General features: G+C 41.2%; 1 protein-coding gene across 3 annotated transcripts in view; it reads right to left on the reverse strand.

The window, feature by feature from the left end:
• SLC20A2 (solute carrier family 20 member 2) overlaps positions 1 to 19,012 on the reverse strand; it is a 174,242-nt gene that overhangs the window by 4,116 nt on the left and 151,114 nt on the right. For 2 of the 3 annotated variants that reach the window (XM_040324961.1, XM_040324952.1), the window contains exons 7-10: positions 16,232 to 16,429; positions 12,803 to 13,394; positions 9,477 to 9,662; positions 4,269 to 4,353 (exon numbers count right to left, since the gene is read on the reverse strand). In XM_040324961.1, coding sequence (XP_040180895.1) covers positions 4,269 to 4,353; positions 9,477 to 9,662; positions 12,803 to 13,394; positions 16,232 to 16,429 — 1,061 coding nt within the window. Of the gene's footprint in view, positions 1 to 3,734; positions 3,820 to 4,268; positions 4,354 to 9,476; positions 9,663 to 12,802; positions 13,395 to 16,231; positions 16,430 to 19,012 lie in introns of all 3 variants that reach the window. The other variant, XM_040324969.1, reaches the window with a different exon arrangement.

Genomic DNA, 19,012 nt, shown 5'->3' on the forward strand with positions numbered 1-19,012 from the left:
TTGTCAATAGGCAGAGACAGGATGGGTCTATTTTACACATCAAACCATTACTCAGGCCACATGTAATCTAATTACTTATTAGAGGGAGCTTATTAGTATGCAAGGATGTATACCAACTAGTGACTCCGGCTGGGGTCATTACCTGTCACTCTGAAAGAGGTATGGCCTGCCTCAAAGGGTAAATTGCTTACATACGTTAGGAAGTATTTATTGATGGTAATTAGACTTGAGGGGGTATTCATTCAGGGAAACATTTGGTAGACCTGGAAGAACCCCTCCCTCCAGTGTGAGACCAGTTTTTGAGACATTCAAGCTGGCATTCAGTTTTGTCTCGTCACTGAGAAATATGGCACAGGTCTAGGAAGAGATTTGAATTATATGCTCTGTTGGATTTTGTATCGTCTGTGGACTTTGGACTTTGTTCGTTATTGGAAGTAAAAATAAAATACACTCTCTGAGCCTGTGTTGCTGCAGAACAACTAATTTATAGTCATCATACTAACATCTAAATATCAATTATCTAATCTACTGGACTCTATATACTTTGAGATCACTACAATTACCTCCCTAGATGTGTGTAAACCTGGTAACCAACTACAACAAAAACCTTACCTCTAAGCTTGCCAACAAAAGGTTTCTACACCAAGTCCCAAGTCATGTTTTGCTTGGGGATCAAATACTTATTTTGCTCACTGAACTGCGACTCAATTTATAACATTTGTATCATGTGTTTTTAGTTGATATTCTGTCTCTCATTTAACCACTTCAGACCCGGAAGGATTTACCCACTTCCCGACCAGGCCCTTTTATGCAATACAGTACTGCGTCGCTTTAAATGACAATTGCACGGTTTTACGACGTTGTCTACACATACACACACGATTACAATGATCAGTGAAAAACATACGCACTGACATTGTACCAACGGCACTGGCAGTGAAGGGGTTAACATCAGGGGCGATCAAGGGGTCAAATTTGTTCCCTCACTGTGTTCCAAGTGTGTGGGGGATGGGCTGCCTGAACACCACACAGATCCTTCCTGCATAGCAGGATCTGTGCGTCATCCCCTGTCAGAACAGAGATCTACCATAGTAAACAAAGCAGATTCCCGTTCTGTCACTGTGGGGAACAATTGCGAGCAGCTGTCGGACAGAGTTGGTCGGACACGCCGATTAGATCCCCTGCTGGCCAATGGGTGACATGCGCGCGACCACAGATTGCCGTGTACGAGCCCAACTTACACCTATGGAAATTTGCGCAGCCGAGCCAACCTGCCGCAGTACAACTGTGGTGGCTGGTCGGCAAGTGGTTAAAATACACCTATGATAAAATTATAGACCCTTCTTTTCTTTGTAAGTGGGCAAACTTATCAAATCTGCAGGGGATCAAATTAATTTTCCCCACTGTACATCATCGAATGGGTGATATTTTATTTTGCCCTGTTGACACGTTTCCTACTGTACACCAACACGTAGCCTGGGAGCGGGCAGTAATATTTAGAGTGAGAAAGCGACAAAAGCCAACACGAATTAGGATTTTAAGTAGAAACATTCTAGCACTGCAAGGCCAGGTCCATGACACCAGCCTATTGAAACCATTCTCCAGACAAAGCGCACTGCAATTGACTGGCGAGTTCTTAACCACTTCCCTACCGGGCCTTTTCTGGCACTTCTTAATGTAAAAATCATCTTTTTTTGGCTAGAAAATTATTCAGAACCCCCAAAAATATGTTTTTTTAGCAGACACCCTAGGGAATAAAGTGGCGGTCATTGCAACTTTTTATCACCTCGCACGGTATTTGCGCAATCATTTTTTAAACACAATTTTTTGGAGAATTATTTTTTTTCATGAATTAAAAAACAAAAGTAAAGTTAGCCCAATTTTTTTGTATAATGTGAAAGATGTTACACCGCTTTAAAAATTGCGAACACTCGTGGAATGGCGCACAACTTCAGTACTTACTCTCCATAGGCGCCACTTTAATTTTTTTTTACAGGTTACCAGTTTAGCGTTACAGAGGAGGTCTAGTGCTAGAATTGTTGCACACGCTCTAACGCACACGGCGATACCTCACATGTGTGGTTTGAACAGCATTTACATATGTGGGCAGGACTTGCGTGTGTGTTCACTTCTGAGCGTGAGCTACCGGGGGACAGAGGCGTTTTAAGTTTTTTATTATTATTTTTTTTATTTTACTTAATTTTTAAACTTTTTTTACATCTTTATTTTTTTGATAAATTGTATTCCTATTACAAGGAATGTAAACATCCCTTGTAATAGGAATCTATTGTGACAGGTCCTCTTAATGGAGAGAGGCGGGGTCAATAAGACCCCACATCTCTCCTCCAGGCTGGAAAGCACGAGATCGAGAATTTTTTTTTTTTACCGATCTCATGCCGACAGCCGCGATCGCGGCTTTGTTTACATCTGGGATCCCAGGTGTGACGGCACAACGTCGCCCCCGGGCTTCCGACAGTCCTAGAGATGACAGGTGACCATCTAGTCACCGGAAATCTCCATCGTCCTCATCCGGTGCCGGCTCATTCGTTCTACGGGCCCCCAATGGCACTGGAGAGCCCTGAGAAGCACCCCATTCCATTGCCTATAAGAACGATCAAGTGGCGGAACTGCCGATATGATTGTTATCGTGCACAGAATCGCCGGCTGCAAAAAAATTATATCTGAACGATGCCTGTAGCAGCAGGCATCATTCAGATATCCCCCCCGAAAGTCCAGGACGTCATACGACGGCCGGCGGTAGGGAAGTGGTTAAAGTATAAATGCATTCAGGCAATGTAGAATCAGTAGCAGCTGTCAAATTTTAAATTGTTTATTTTCCAAAGTAAATGTTAATTAGTAAGGCGAACCTATGTTTACTTTGCATACACAATCATGATCATGCGTTTACCATCCACCACACTGACCCCTGCCGCACTGCTCTGCAGCTGAATGCGCTCTGCTGGCAGCCGTGGTTTGAGCTACAGGTCAGTGTGAATGGGCCCTTAATCTCACATCCTGCTACTGAAGTATATTTACAATACAGGAAATGCAACCTATTCAGTAGTTAAAAAAAAAAAAAAAAAAAAAAAAAAAAAAAAGCCTTCAACAAACCTTGGGTAATGGCTTCAAAAGTACCACCTGATGGCTACAAGTGCCACCTATGAAATATGCAATGTTTAATATGTACTCAACTAAAAACTATTTTTTTCCCCACAAATGTTATTGATGCATTTTAGACCAACCACCCTTACACAGTTCCCATCCCCAACCCCCATAGGACTAAATGATTTTTAAATCTAGGGGGTTGCAAAAGAAGCCGTGTTTCTTTACCTTCTACTCACTCTAGCAAGCCACCTCAATTAGTTTGACCAGTCCACCGCAGCCACCTCTGTGAGCCACTGATAGCTGTGGTCGTATTCCTGCCTCTACCTCGTACAATGTAGGGTTTGTAACCCTGCACTGTATGTGGCGATGCAGAGGCTCTATCCACAAACAAGAGCTTCAGAGAAAGGAGAATAGTGCCAGCACTTGCAGAGACAGAAATTCAGGCAAGTAATACAGCCTCCTCTGCAACCTCTTAAAATTAATAAGCATTTAACCCTTTTTTGTTTTTTGTGTGGTTGTTGCTAGAATTGGGCTTTAACACATGAAGGCAAATGCAATGACCAGCCATCTGTTCAATTTTTAGCATTAACAGAAAAATATACTGTCCTTTACCACTGCAAACCCAATACCTTGCAATGAGTGGAGCTTATGGGTATGCCCACATTAGAGGATACTAGTACAGTTAGCGCACACATAACTTCAATGCAAAATCCACTGTAGAGGGAACAAAATTACAAAAAAATAGTCTGAAGAGTGAAAGACATAAGCAGGAACCACATGCCATGCATCAACTGAGACTAGTGAATGTAACAACAGGAGAGCATGCAGTTCTCAGTGACTGGCTGTAGATCAAATGTTTAGTAGCACAAGTGGAATATGCATTGCTCTTTAACCGGATTATACTGATGTAAAACTTTATATGTTGTGTTTATGGCTAAAGGTAAGCCAGTATTGCTAGTGTCTTACCAAATACCAATCTGTTTATGCAAACTTTATACTCATGTATACCCATGTGTTAACTTGGGCAATAGAAGCAGGCATAAAAATTATTCAGGACGGTTCTTTATCGGATAACCTTGTGCCACTAAACACTGATCTTAACCACAGAAGGGGAAATTGGATAGTTGAACTACTCCAGCAGCAGTCACATGACAAAGGCATACCTTGCAGTGTGTGGTACTGATAGGGAGTCCAATATTTGAAGCTACCACAACTGTGAACGCCGAAGCCAACTCAATAGTGAAACCACTGCAGGAAGCATAAGAAAACACTTAAAAGTCACATTTTGCTTGCAACTGTCAACCTGCTCTGCAGGTCTTTAACACATTTTCTTACCGGAATAGTTGTCTTCACAGAATGTTGTACGGCAGACAATCAGCTTACAGACAAAGATGCATATCTATATATTTCTAGGAATAAATCCAGGACTAGAAGAATACAGCGTTGACCGAAATGCACAAGAACTTTTTGTGGAATGTGAAATAATTCCATATGAAAATTCATATAACCGGAACATCTGTTTTGGCGACAGCTGTCAAAAGGTGCGACTTAAAGAATACACAGTGCCTTGAAAAAGTATTGATACCCCTTGAAATTTTCCACATTTTGTAATTTTACAACCAAAAACGTAAATGTATTTTATTGGGTATTTATGTGATAGACCAACAGAAAGTGGCACATAATTGTGAAATGAAAGGAAAATGATAAATGCTTTTCAAAATGGTTTTACAAATATGTGAAAAGTGTGGCGTGCATTTGTATGCAATACTTTGTAGAACCACCTTTGATGCAATTACAGCTGCAAGTCTTTTTGGGGATGACTCTACCAGCTTTGCACATCTAGAGTGAAATTTTTGTCCATTCTTCTATGCAAAATAGCTCAAGCTCTGTTAGATTGGATGGAGAGCATCTGTGAACAGCAATTTTCAAGTCTTGCCAGAGATTCTCAATTCGCTTTAGGTCTGGACTGACTGGTCCATGAATATGCTTTGATCTAAAACATTCAATTATTGCTCTGGCTGAAAGTTTAGGGTTGTTGTCCTGCTGGAAGGTGAACCTTCAGTCTCAAGTCTTTTGCAGACTTAAGACTAAGGTTTTCTTCCAAGATTGTCCTGTATTTGGCTCCATCCATCTTCCCATCAACTCTGACCAGCTTCCCTGTCCCTGCTGAAGAAAAGCATCCCCACAACATGATGCTGCCACCACCAAGTTTCAAGGTGGGAATGGTGTGTTCAGGGTGATGTGCAGTGTTAGTTTTCCACCACACATTGTTCTCATCTGTCAAGAGCACCTTCTTCCACATTTGCCATGTCCCCCACATTGTTTCTCGCAAGCCGTAAATGGGACTTCTTGCCACTCTTCCATAAAGGCCAGATTTGTGGAGTGCATGACTAATAGTTGTCCTTGGGACAGATTCTCCCACCTGAGCTGTGGATCTCTGCAGCACCTCCAGAGTTACCATGGGCCTCTTGGCTGTTTCTCTGATTAATGCCCTCCTTGCCCAGCCTGTCAGTTTAGGTGGACGGCCATGTCTTGGTAGGTTTTCAGTTGTGCCAAACTTTCCATTTTTCCGAAGGATTGAACAGTGCTCCGTGAGATGAACAAAGCATGGGATATTTTTATTATAACCTAACCCTGCTTTAAAACTTCTCCACAACATTATCGCTGACCTATCTGGTGTGTTCCTTCGCCTTCATGATGCGGTTTGTTCATGAAGGTTCTCCAACAAACCTCTGAGGGCTTCATAGAACAGCTGTATTTATACCGAGATTAAAATTACACAGCTGGACTATTTACTAATTAGGTGACTTCTGAAGGCAATTGGTTCCACTGGATTTTAGTTACGAGTATCAGAGTAAAGGGGGCTGAATACAAATGCATGCCACACTTTTCAGATATTTATAATATAAAAAAATAAATTGAAAACCATTTATCATTTTCCTTCCACGTTACAATTATGTGCCGCAATGTGTTGGTCTACCACATAAAATCCCAATAAAAGACATTAAAATTTTTGGTTGCAACATGACAAAATGTGGAAAATTTCAGGGGGTATGAAAAATTATTTAGAAGGTACACATTTCTTGGCATTAATAATGGTGAACTCTAGTTAAAGGGGTTGTAAAGGTACAATTTTTTTTTCCTAAATAGCTTCCTTTACCTTAGTGCAGTCTTCCTTCACTTACCTCATCCTTCCATTTTGTTTTAAAAGTCCTTATTTCCTGTTCTTCTGTCTAACTCCACACAGTAATGCAAGGCTTTCTTCCAGGTGTGGAGTGTCGTGCTCACCCCCTCCCTTGGACTACAGGATAGTCAGGAAGCCCACCAACACACAGCTCCTTTCTCCATCTGCAATGTAGAGAGCGTCCTGACCCTCCTGTAGACCAAGGGAGGGGGCGAGCACGATACTCCACACCAGGGAGAAAGCTTTGCATTACTGTGTGGAGTTAGAGGAAGAAGAACATGAAGTGAGGATTTCTCAGAAGAAATAAGGACATTTAAAAGCAAAAATCGAAGGATGAGGTACCGTATTTATCGGCGTATACCGCGCACTTTTTTGCCCTGAAAATCAGGGCAAAATCGTGGGTGCGCGGTATACGCCGATACCCGCTTTCCCACGCCGAGTTTGAATACTGCGCAGTACACGCGTGTATTGTTGGGCAGTCTCGGCTCCTCCCGCGCTGACGTCCTGGACGTACAGGACGTACAGGACGTCAGCGCGGGTAGCCGAGCATTGCCGACAATACACAAGTGTACTGCGCTCTGTATATGTCGGCGCAGTATTCAAACTCGGCGCGGGAAACGAGCGGGGAGGACGCGAGGACGCCGGACCCGACGAAGAGGACACCCGAAGCCGCAGAAGGACGCCGGAAGTACAAAAAAAAACGTTTTTCCCACAGGATTCGGGGCAACTTTAGGGGTGCGCGGTATACGCGGGAGCGCGTTATACCGCGATAAATACGGTAAGTGAAGGAGGACTGCACTAGGGCCGAAACAACTAATCGATTAATTGACAACTAATCGATTATGAAATTAATCGATTACAATTTTCATAATCAATTAATCAGCCAGTAACATAATGGGGTTAAAAAAAAAAAATAGCCCTTTATAGTACAAAAAAGCAAATCGCTACTGTAAATACTACTTTCACTGTCCCACAGTAAAAAAATGAACCCCCTTACAGTAGCGATTATTTGCTCTTTTTGTACTTATTTTTGTTTTTTTAACCCCATTATGTTACTAAACTCAGGCCTGGGGTCAGACCTATGTTTTTTGCAGAAACACACGACAGTTCATTTACATGTTTTCCTATGCATGATTTCTTTCAGCTGCTGCATATTTGGAAAGGGCAAGGACTTAACGCAAAACGGTGCTATTGTTTTTTTTTTTTTTTGGTTCAATATACTTCAATGGAGAATCTGCAGAAAAGCATGTAATGTGTTTTTGCAGAAATTTGTGTTTTGTAATCTGCCCAACAAATTGGCCCAAAAAAAAAAAAAATGCATTTTTTTCTTTTTTTAAGGCTATTATCCGATTAATCGAAACAATAATCGGCCAACCAATGGGATTAAGAAAATAATCATTAGTTGCAGCCCTAAACTGCACTAAGGTAAAAGGAAGCTATTTAGGAAAAAAAAAAAATTGTACCTTTACAACCTTGACCAATATGAATAGGTCTAATTACCAAGTGCACTGTTGGTATTTGACAGTAGAAGTAAAAAAAAAATGATTAGACAAAAAAAAAAAAAAAAAAGGGGTGGGGGGGATGGAAGAAAAACCTGCTCAAGTAATAAGCAAATATGACGACATTCTCATTCATTATATACCGCTACAAAATATACAGAAATTCAGGCATTTTTTTAAATATTGGCACACATTGTAATAGTCATTTACATGTAGAGCGGTTCTTCACATACAGAGCTAAAAACATTAAAAAGGCTATAGGTCATCTTTAGAGCATTCAGGTTATTATTGTAGATCTTTTAAAATGCACTAAAAAGTGTAGTAATCCCAAACACTAAGTTTTCTACTCTTTTAAAAATCTTTTATTGGCTTGAAATTATATGACAATACTGCCAGCTCAACAGAGTGCCCCATTTAGAGTGGCATCACTATGGTAGGCAATACCCAATTGCCTCCTTGCCACTCTGTGCATGCTCCAAAAACTACCGTATATCAGGAAGCTGTAAAATACTTCTATTCCTCACTATATACCCCACATGGTTCTGCTGCAGTTTAAGGTTTTTAATTGGGAAGCACTTTTTTTTTTTTTTACTTCTAATCACATGGTCGCGTGGGTTTAATTTTTATTTTCTGTCTGTGTCCCATTGGGAATAAATCCCTTCATTTTCTGTCCCAGAGAAATAGCTGGAAGACAGTAAACAAAGATTACTCTAAAGTAAGAGGATATTCACCTTGTTGGATGATTTCCACTCATCTCCTGATATTAGAAGAACATTTTGGACTTTCTATACTAGAGACAACTCTCACCAGGACCAACAGTGAGGGGTAATCTCCCCAGCAGGGACACAGAGTGCATTAAAACCCTGACAGCGGTTCTAGCCATCCCACCATTAAAGATATTGGCTTCACAAACGCTTTACAATTCAATCTCACATTTTCTTTCAACAAGTGTGTACACAAGGTTATTAAAAGGAGAACTACACTGAACACCACAAACCAAAACACACTATCTGAGAGGAAGAAATTGTTCAAGGGACCCCGAAAGGAAGCCGTCACTGCACACCGCCAATCATAGGCAGTAAGACATTTACCGACCGGCAGCTGCGCATGCGAGCGTGCACGCACGTTGCCTACGATTGGCTGTGTGCAGTGCCTCTTCCTAGTGGGATTTGATCCGAACATGCCCGGGCCCATTCCTAAACCCTAGTTAAGAAACCCTGGTATAAGCTATTGCCTCTGTCTTTATAAGACATGTTGGCTCTGGACGATCAAATGGACTAGCTTGTTCCATAAAATCCAATTGTTTTAGCCTCAAGTTACCCACAGACAATCATAGGACTTCAAAAAGGATAATATATAAAATGATTGCTTATGGTTTAAGATTTTGATCACATGCGTAAAAAATGCCGTGCAGTGTTGGCCGGTTTCGATTGACATTTGGCCCATGTGTACTGCAGCTGGTTCGGCCAGCTCCTGGACGAAGGAGCATGACTTAAAAGGTTCTGATGACCGGCTCCTAAACAGCGTTCTAAGCCAATGGCTGAGAGCTCTAAACTGATTGTTCTGACGGCAGCGTGTATGAGGCTTAAGCCCCTAGCTTAATCAACCATTCTTCAATTGGAAAAGGAAAAAAAAACAAAACAAACACACAAATACAAAATAGCCAGAATAGCATGTACAATATTTACCTTGATGGTGTTATTGGGGTAAGATCTTTACCCATTGTCTGGATAACTCGCCGACCCCATACCCAGAGTCCAGCACAAATACCCACGCCCCCATACAGGAGCAGCCACACAGGTGTAGAGGCGTCTTGCATTACTCCTCCCTGTTGGTATATTAACCACAAAGCAACTAGGGGCCCAATAGCATTGCTGTAATGGAAAAAAAAAAACAAAAAAAACAACACATTTTTTTAGTTCAAATATCAATGCCAGATGAGCGTTTGCACACATTTAGAAAACAATTGATTTCCAAGATAGTTACGGTATATGGAATACATGATTTCTATATCTTAGTTGTATGCCCAACCATGAAGATTTAAATAGCTCTCAGGAGTAACACTATGTAAGTGATTAGGCAGAAAATTCAACTCAAGTGTAATATAATATTGTTTTTGCATATAGTAGTGAGGGGTTAGAAGCTGTCAAGTTTTTATTACTGTACGTGTTTCCACTGGGAAGATTCATCATTTATATTTGTCCTGGTTGATCATTGACACTGTGGCAGAATGTGTTGGGAAAGCCAACATTTTACAGTTGTCAGCGGAGCTTTGGTGCAATTCCTTCCTCATTTTCCATTGCCTCTCTACGCCAAGTAGAAAAACAACCTTGAACCCTCACTTACCCTATACAAGACTTTTGGTTATAGATCCACTTTAAATCTGTCTTACAAGAAATATGGGGTCCAACCATCCCAGACTACAGTTGCTGACCACATGTACACCTCACTCCCAGTTTACTTCCAACAAGATAATGCGTCATCACAAAGCGTTCATCTCCAACTGGGTCCAAAAACTTTATAATGGCTGCAAAATACTTAAGTACACTGCACAGTCCTTAAACTGGTAGCACTTCTGGCATCAGATGGAGCTCCCCATAACAAAATATGTGGTCACCAAACAAAAAGGCAGTGCATGATACCAATATGTATGCATTGACTGAAATCCCAAAGAATTCTCCATGCAACCTGTTGCAAACAATACAGGCTGTTCTGAAAGAACCAAGGGGGTCTCTTGAGAGAAACTGCTGAGACTTCCAATTAAGCAAGGTAGGTATACTATGATAAAGAAGCATCTTCACATTACGAATAAGGAAAAAGTCTACAGTAGTGCTCCATTTAAAACTATTCTAATGCTGAAGTAGAACATACTTTGTTTCTAGGACACAAATGCAGACATCTTTTTTGTATAGCTTGCAAGTTCTATCCCAGGCCAGAGTTATAATTAACTACACCTATCATGCAACCAAATGGTATTTATAATTTCACTGTTGTGGTCAAAAACCTCTAGACAACATGATGCAAATGCCACAATATATCTACAGCTGTGGTATTATAAGCAAATACTGTAGGTGTCTGAAGGGAAAATTTGCAACCAGAGATTGTAACCTTAAAGCGGTAGTTCACCCCCCCCCCCCCCCCCGACACATTTTACCATCGAGACAGGCATTGTAGCGCGAGCTACAGTATGCCTGTCCCGATTTTTTTAACCCCGTACTCACCTTGTAGTCGTCCATCGTAGATTCCGGCTCCCGCGGGGAATGGGCGTGCCTATGGAGAGGGAGGATGATTGACGGCCGGCCCTGGCACGTCACTCTCCCCGAAGACAGCCGGAGTAGGTCTCGGCTCTTCACGGCGCCTGCGCACAGGCTATGCGCACGCGTCGTGAAGACCGAGCCTATTTCGGCTATTTCCGGAGAAGCGTGACGCGCCAGAGCCGGCCGTCAATCATCCTCCGTCTCCATAGGCACGCCCATTCCCCGGAATCTTCGATGGACGACTACAAGGCGAGTACGGCGGTAAAAAATTTGTGACAGGCATACTGTAGCTCGCGCTACAATGCCTGATTTTAAGGTAAAATAAAAAAAAAAAAAAATTTTCCCGTCGATAGGGTGAACCCCCGCTTTAAAGTGGTTATATACCCTTACATATACCCAATGAAAGTAATGGCCTTTAGGAGACGCACAGAGATTAAAAAATGAATAAAAATCCTTCTACATACGTTGTACCTGTTTATCTGTGACTTTTCCTTCTATAAAGCGGTTTAAAGTCCAGAATTTATATAGCATGTCTGAGCTTTAAAAAAGCAGGGGGCGGAAAGCTGAAGTTACACTCTTCAGAGCTTAGTGAGGAGAGTTCGGAGAGCCGATTAGAGTGAAGGGACACAGGAACAGAGTTGAGGTGGTCAATCTGCTGGAGGTCCCTCCCCATACCTTTTATCCTCGTGGTGTCAGGAAAACTTGTCAGACATGATTCATGCTGATAGCAGAGCTCAGTGAGAGCCAATTGGGGAGAGAGGGGACAAACACCTCCTCACACAACACACAAAAAGAGCAAAGGCTGTCAATCACAGGGCTTTCTTCCCCATCACCTTTTGGTGTAAAAAATTAATAAAATAAAAATAAAACATAAGGTGAACGGTATTGGACATATCGCTTGGTGTTGATTCCAAATATGTTTTGTCTCATCTGACCACCTTAAAAAAAGCACCTTGAAGATTCTGAGGCCACGTGGAAAAAGGTGTTATGGCCAGATGAGACTAAAATTTAATGATTTGGCCTCAACACCAAACAAGGTCTGGCGGAAATCCAATACAGCTCACCATCCTTACAGTAAAGCATGGAGGTGGTAATATACTGTTATGGAGGCATATCTCTACTTCAGGGACTGGAGCACTTGTCAGGATAAAAAAAAATATCAAACTCTTGAGGAAAATCTGCTGACTTCTGCCAGAAAGTTGTCAATGGGAAGAAGGTTTACCTTCCAACATGACAATGGCACAAAGCAAAAAGTGGTTGAAGGAGAAACTTGTGAATACAGCTGGATATATAAAAAAAAAAAAAAAAAAAAATTTATAAAAAAAAAAATATATTTTCTATAACCACCGAATGTCTTATTGGGGAGATTTTACTTCATTTCCTGTCCTAAAGATTTAGCAGAAAGTATAGGGAAATCTCATCATCGAAAGTTCTAAAATTTGTCTCCACTGGATGATATACTGTACACGCAATTGCTCCCATTACAACTCTTAAAAGTTGGGTTTACCCCCCTATAATGTTTTGTCCAACAATGGTCACCAGGACAAATATAGGAGTGAATCTTTATAAACGGGGACACAATAAAAAAAAATAAAAAAAAAATATATAAAAACTTGACAGAGGTTACATGCCTTTCAAAAATGCAAAATATTAAATAGGGTTTACCTTTTTATAAAAGGTTATATTATATATGCATTTGTCACAGACAATTAAAATTGATGCAAGCCTGCAGCACATGGCAGTTGACTACTTCTCACCTGACATCATTTCCTCCATGAGCAAAAGATCCAAAGCACGCTGTCAAAATCTGCAGAAAGTGGAAAAGAAGGTGAACTTGTGACTTGTCCTTCTCGTCTTTCTCCTCTTCTAATGAATCATCTTGAACTGGATTTTGGTCGGTTAATTCAGTAGCAAGCTTCATCTCTACTCCACCCTCCTCTGCTTCAATCTCTGCTTCTGCCACCGCGTTGCAGTAGCTAGAATAGCTGTCATAGCGGATACGTTTCTTAGAAAAAGACACAGTGTCTGTGACCAACTTTTCACTATCTTCTGAAGTTGCAACATCTGAAGATTTGAATGTTGAATGAACAGGCATACCACAGATAGCAGCAGTGTAACATGTATAACTATTGTTGCGTCTCAAAACCCTGTAGTTGTTGTCATGCGCAGGGCGATCATCAGTTACTCTGTCCAGATGTATTTTGTGCAACAAGTCCTTGTATAGCCCTGAGTCCTTGTGAACAGTGTGGTACACATGAACATCACTTTTAACGTTGTGACCGTCAAAATTAAATGTACCATTGGAGATTGGAGATCTAACCGAGCCATTTGTCATAGAAGCAGCCCTCCCTGATAAGAAAGAAAAAGAAGGCACAATCAAAATGTAGCTTTCTACACTATTCACTGAAAAAAAAAAAAAAAAAAAAAAAAATACTTTAAAGTCAACCTATTGCAAGGAAAAAAAATTGAAAAAAACAAGCAAAACTGAAATATTAAAAATAAATTACCAGAGAAGCAAAGCACAGTGACTCCAATCTGGCAGAGCTACTTTCTCCAAATGCTACATACAGGGTGGCATTAAAAGGAACCACCTTGTATGCGTAAGTTTACGGCAAAAAAATTACTTTTCAACTTACTTACAAGTTACATTTCAGTTACCGTTAGTCATTCTGTACTAAAGCCTTAGCTGCTGTAATGGAGCTTGACTTCCAACCACAAATTAAATATTAAAAAATATTCCATTATTGTGCTAGAGTTGTGTGGACTTAAAACCCTACCCCTTTTCACCTTCTGATATAAAAAGCAGCACCACTACAAAATAGTAACCATTAACTGGAATTTTTGTCCACAGGAGAAATCCTCACTTCCCGTTCTTCTGTCTAACTCCACACAGTAATGCAAGGCTTTCTCCCTGGTGTGGAGTGTCATGCTCGTCCCCTCCCTTGGACTACAGGAGAGTCAGGACGCCCACTAGCACACAGCTTCTTTCTCTGCAACGTAGAGAGTGTCCTGACTCTCCTGTAGTCCAAGGGAGGGGGCGAGCACAACACTCCACACCAGGGAGAAAGCCTTGCATTACTGTGTGGAGTTACAGATAGAACAGGAAGTGAGGATTTCTCAGAAGAAACAAGGACATTTAAAAGCAAAATCGAAGGATGAGGTAAGTGAAGGATGACTGCACTAAGTTAAAGGAAGCTATTTAGGAAAAAAAAAAATTGTACCTTTACAACCCCTTTAAAAGGCTTCTTTTTTTTTTTTTTTTTTAAACAAACATGCTATACTTACCTAATCTGTGCAGTTATGTACAGAGCAGCCCTGATCCTCCTCTTCTCGGGTCCCCTACTGCCACGCCAGGCCTCAACTGCACTGCATTGACGTAAATGGGCACCTTAGAAAATAATGTGATTTCCATTGTCAAACGTTGCTGCGCGACAGCAGCTGCATCAGAAATCATAGTGTGACCGGGAGCCAAGAAGAAACTGCTTGGTCAGGTATCAAACTAAATGTTACAGCAATCAGAAAGCGGAATCCAAGGTTGGAGAAACAACCTTGAAATTAGCTTAACAGAGCATGATCTAGCAGTGAAATCTGCCTCAACAGAATGGTCTCTCTCTAGTGAGATGCAACCCCTAGCACACAAATTAGCCTCTCCCTAGTGAGATTCCAGACACTGGTCTTTTCCTTGCATCTCTAACCCAGCACAAACAATCCTCAGTTTCTCCTCCTTACTCTGTACTCCCACACAAAAACTGCATAGTAAACGGTGTCCTTTCCCATAAACATTGAACATTGACCCCCGACACAGCGAAGGTCAATTTGGCAGCACTCTCTGTAGACCCCACACGTTCTGCTTCTCTGCAACAGGTATAAGGCGTGTACACTGTATGTACTTACATTGGCCTTCCTGTGGGCTCTGTCAGCAGAGAGATGGCTCTGCTAGGTAAGACCATAATATATGTGAACCACACATGGCAAGACATGTCCTAATGATTTCTTTCAGTATAAATCGGTTTCAATTATCCTAGTGCAAGGCAACCCACAAGCTAATGAAAACAAGTAAAGTGGAAGTATAAGCTACATAAATCAGCTTAAAAATACTGCTTCCCCCACTCCTCACACTGTGTGGCATTATGCTAGTGTAAAAAAAAAAAAAAAAAAAAAAAAAAAACAACTTGGCGTGAAATTTTTTAAAGCAGTCACATGCAGAAGCTCCGGCTCCCCCGTCTTAGCCCTTCTATAACGGGGCTAAATTTTGGAAGCCGTCAATTTGCCCACCCTTTGTTGGCGCTCCCTCCTTTTCCTTGCAGCACACATTCGATGACACAGGGGAACCAAAGCTCTACATCACATCACCACACAGAAGCAGATTGAAAAGAGGGAAAAAAGGCATTTACACGCATTTTTTTTTTACCAGCACTATAAAAAAGGTATGCAAGGTAAAGCGGCATTTTTAAAGCGGTTCTAAACTCAAAAAAAAGTTTTTACCTCGAATTTTTTTTTTTTTACATTCAATGCAGAGAATGTATTTCCAATTCTTCCCATTCCTAAACACTTAGCGGAGTCTTCTCATGCTCCAGAGATAGCCTGGACGCTCTCTTCCTGGTCTCACAGGAGACTCAGAGCAATGGGAGCCATTGGCTCTTGCTACTGTCAGTCAAATCTTGCGAGGGAGAGAGAGGAATGGTCAAGCTGCGCTGTGCATGTGGGGTGTACGTGCTCCCATGGCACACAGCTTGCTAAAGGGGCACCCGGAGATGGAAGAAAATTACAGTGCCAGCGGGGGAACCCCAGAAGAGGAAATAAGGGGCCGCTCTGTGCAATACCACTGTACAGAGTAGGAAAGCAGAACATCTTTTTGCTAAAACACCACACTTAATATCACTTTAATCAGACATAAATGTAGCTTCATTACCACTTAAATCTGAACACTGGCAGTTCAAGTAAATAATAAGGCAATATGCATTAGCACAAGACAACCAATCGCAAAAATATATTTTAGGAAACATGAAACCAATACACTTATTTTGTGAATGGCATATATCACATATTACATAAATCCCCAAACTAGTAAATCAATTCAAAGCTTAAAAAAAAAAAAAAAAAAAAAAAAAATTACGGCCATTTCCCAGACATGTACATGCTAGCTTATCAAAATTATATATACAATATACTAAAAAGAGTCATACCATATGGTATTCTGGTGTTTCCATTTGCAAATGTGTCAGATCCATTAGCACCTTCAGTGGTGGCACTGGTAAGAGGCACCACACTTTCATCATTGCCCTTTGCACCAGGCAACTCTTTAAAGACAGCAGCATCTTCATCTGGGATTTTATCAAGGCTTTCCTCCGATATACGGGACAGTGCATCTTTCTTTAAGCGACCTGCACAAACATCAAGTAACGGAAATGCATTTATATTATTACAAAAGAAACTACACAAGCTCAACAGTACTTCCTGAACAAATATGACTTCTTACAGATATAATTATACACAGAAAATAATAATGGCAATGATATATATAGATATATATATATATATATATATATATATATATATATATATATATATATACATACATACACACACACACACACACACACACACACACACACACACACACACTATATATATATACATACACACACACACATATACATACACACACACACACACACACGATACATTTTTTTACTGAAAAGGGGTGCTAGAAAAAGAGGAATTTTGACTTGCCTGTAAATTCCACAACGAATTACAAAACACGGAGAGAGTATTCATACACCATGGTTTATGGGCATATACCTTCCAGTGATTTAACACTGGCAAAGCTTTAGAGGACATGGCCCTATAGCCCTACCCTGCTCTGAGTGCTCCATTTTCTAGCACGCAATACGGAGTAAATAAAAAAATAAAAAAAAGAAGAAGATATGGAAATTACAGTCAAGTCAAAATTCTTACCTCAATCATACTGTACAGGACACTGGCAGAGTACTCCTACACCATGGCACATACCCAGGAAATGAACAGGAAGGGTGGGCAACAATATGGCAAACAGTACTATGCTAACAGGAACAAGAGTGAGGAGCGCCAACCTCAGAGAATCTTGCGGCAAAAGCTGCATCAGCAGATGACTGGAGGCCAACCTGGTAAAACTCTGAAAAAGTATGAACAGAAGACCAGGCGACAGCCTTACACAACTGGGCAACAGAAGCTTGGTGCGAAAATTAACAGGAACGTCCCACCAATCTGGTGGAATAGCACAGCAAGAGATTTCCTTATTTAGAATGTACCATATTGCTCTTCCAATCAGATTTCATAACCATTGTGCAATGGTGTACGTTGAAGCAGAGTGTCCATTGCGAGGGCCAGAAACCATCACAAACTGGGAATCCATACGTCTGACTGGAGCAGTATCCTCGAGGCATACTCTAATGGCTCTGACCACATCCAAGCAATGTAGAGCAAAATTTCTTAAGATGCCAAGGAGCAGGGCAGAAGGATGAGAGGACAATGCCTTTGTTGTGGTAGAATGCCGAGACCACATTTAGAAGAAAGGGATGGCCTTGGGCATAAGACAACTTTGTCATTGTGAAGTATAAGGAAAGCTCTTCACAGGAAGGGGTTACCATGCCACAAACACACCTAGCAAGGCTACTTTGCATAAGAGATCCTCTAGGCCTAGGGAATACCACAGAGGTTCAAAGGCATGGTTCTGCAGGGTGGAGAGAATACAAGTCCAGGTTCCAAGAAGGCGCAAGATGGTGCAGAGGGCTTAATACTAGATACTCCCTGAAGAGTATATATTTATTTTTGATTCGTTCATTTATTTATACACAAGGGAGAATGACTCAACATTGAGGCTTAGATCACATACAGTGCCTTGAATTATTATTCATACCCCTTGAAAAAGTTCCACATTTTGTCATGTTACAACCAAAAATGTAGACGTATTTTATTGTTATTGGATGTGATAGACCAACACAAAGTCACACATAATTGTGAAGTAGAAGGTAAAATTATAAATGCTTTTCAAAATGTTGTACAAATTAAATAGCTGTAAAGTGTGGCGTGCATTTGTATTCAGCCCCCTGAGTCAATACTTTGAAGAACCACCTTTCGCTGCAATTACATCTGCAAGTCTTTTTGGGGATGTCTCTAGCAACTTTGCACATCTAGAGAGTGGCATTTTTGCCCATTCTTCTTTGCAAAATAGCTCAAGATCTGTCAGATTGAATGGAAAGCGTCCGTGAACAGCAATTTAAGTCTTCCCACAGATTTTTTATTGGATTTGACTGGGCCAGTCTAACACATAATCTAAACCATTCCATTGTAACTCTGGCTGTATGTTTGTGGTGGTTGTCCTGCTGGAAGGTGACCCTCCGCCCCAGTCAAGTCTTTTACAGACTAACAGGGTTTCTTCCAAGATTGCCCTGTATTTGGCTCCATCCATCTTCCCCCATCAACTCTGATCAGCTTTCCTGTCCCTGCTGAAGAAAAGCATCTCCACAACATGATGCTGCCACCACCATGTTTAATGGTGGGGATAGTGTATTCAGGGTGATGGGCAGTGCGAGTTTTCCGCCACACACAGCGTTTTGCTTTTAGGCCAAAAAGTTCTTCTCGCAATGGCTTCTTGCAAACTGCAACCAGGACTTCTTATGGCTTGCTTTCAACAATGGCTTTCTTCTTGCCACTCTTCCATAAAGGCCAGATTTGTGGAGTGCATGACTAATAGTTGTCCTGTGGACAGATTCTCCCACCTGAGCTGTGGATCTCTGCAGCTATTCCAGAGTTACCATGGGCCTCTTGGTTGCTTCTCCGATTAATGCTCTCCCTGCCCAGCCTATCAGTTTAGGTGGACGGTTATGTCTTGGTAGGTTTACAGTTGTGCCATACTCATTTTGGGATGATGGATTGAACAGTGCTCTGTGAGATGTTCAAAGCTTGGGAGATATATATATATATAT

The sequence above is a fragment of the Rana temporaria genome, chromosome 1 (assembly GCF_905171775.1).
Source record: "Rana temporaria chromosome 1, aRanTem1.1, whole genome shotgun sequence".
NCBI classification, from domain to species: Eukaryota; Metazoa; Chordata; class Amphibia; order Anura; family Ranidae; genus Rana; species Rana temporaria.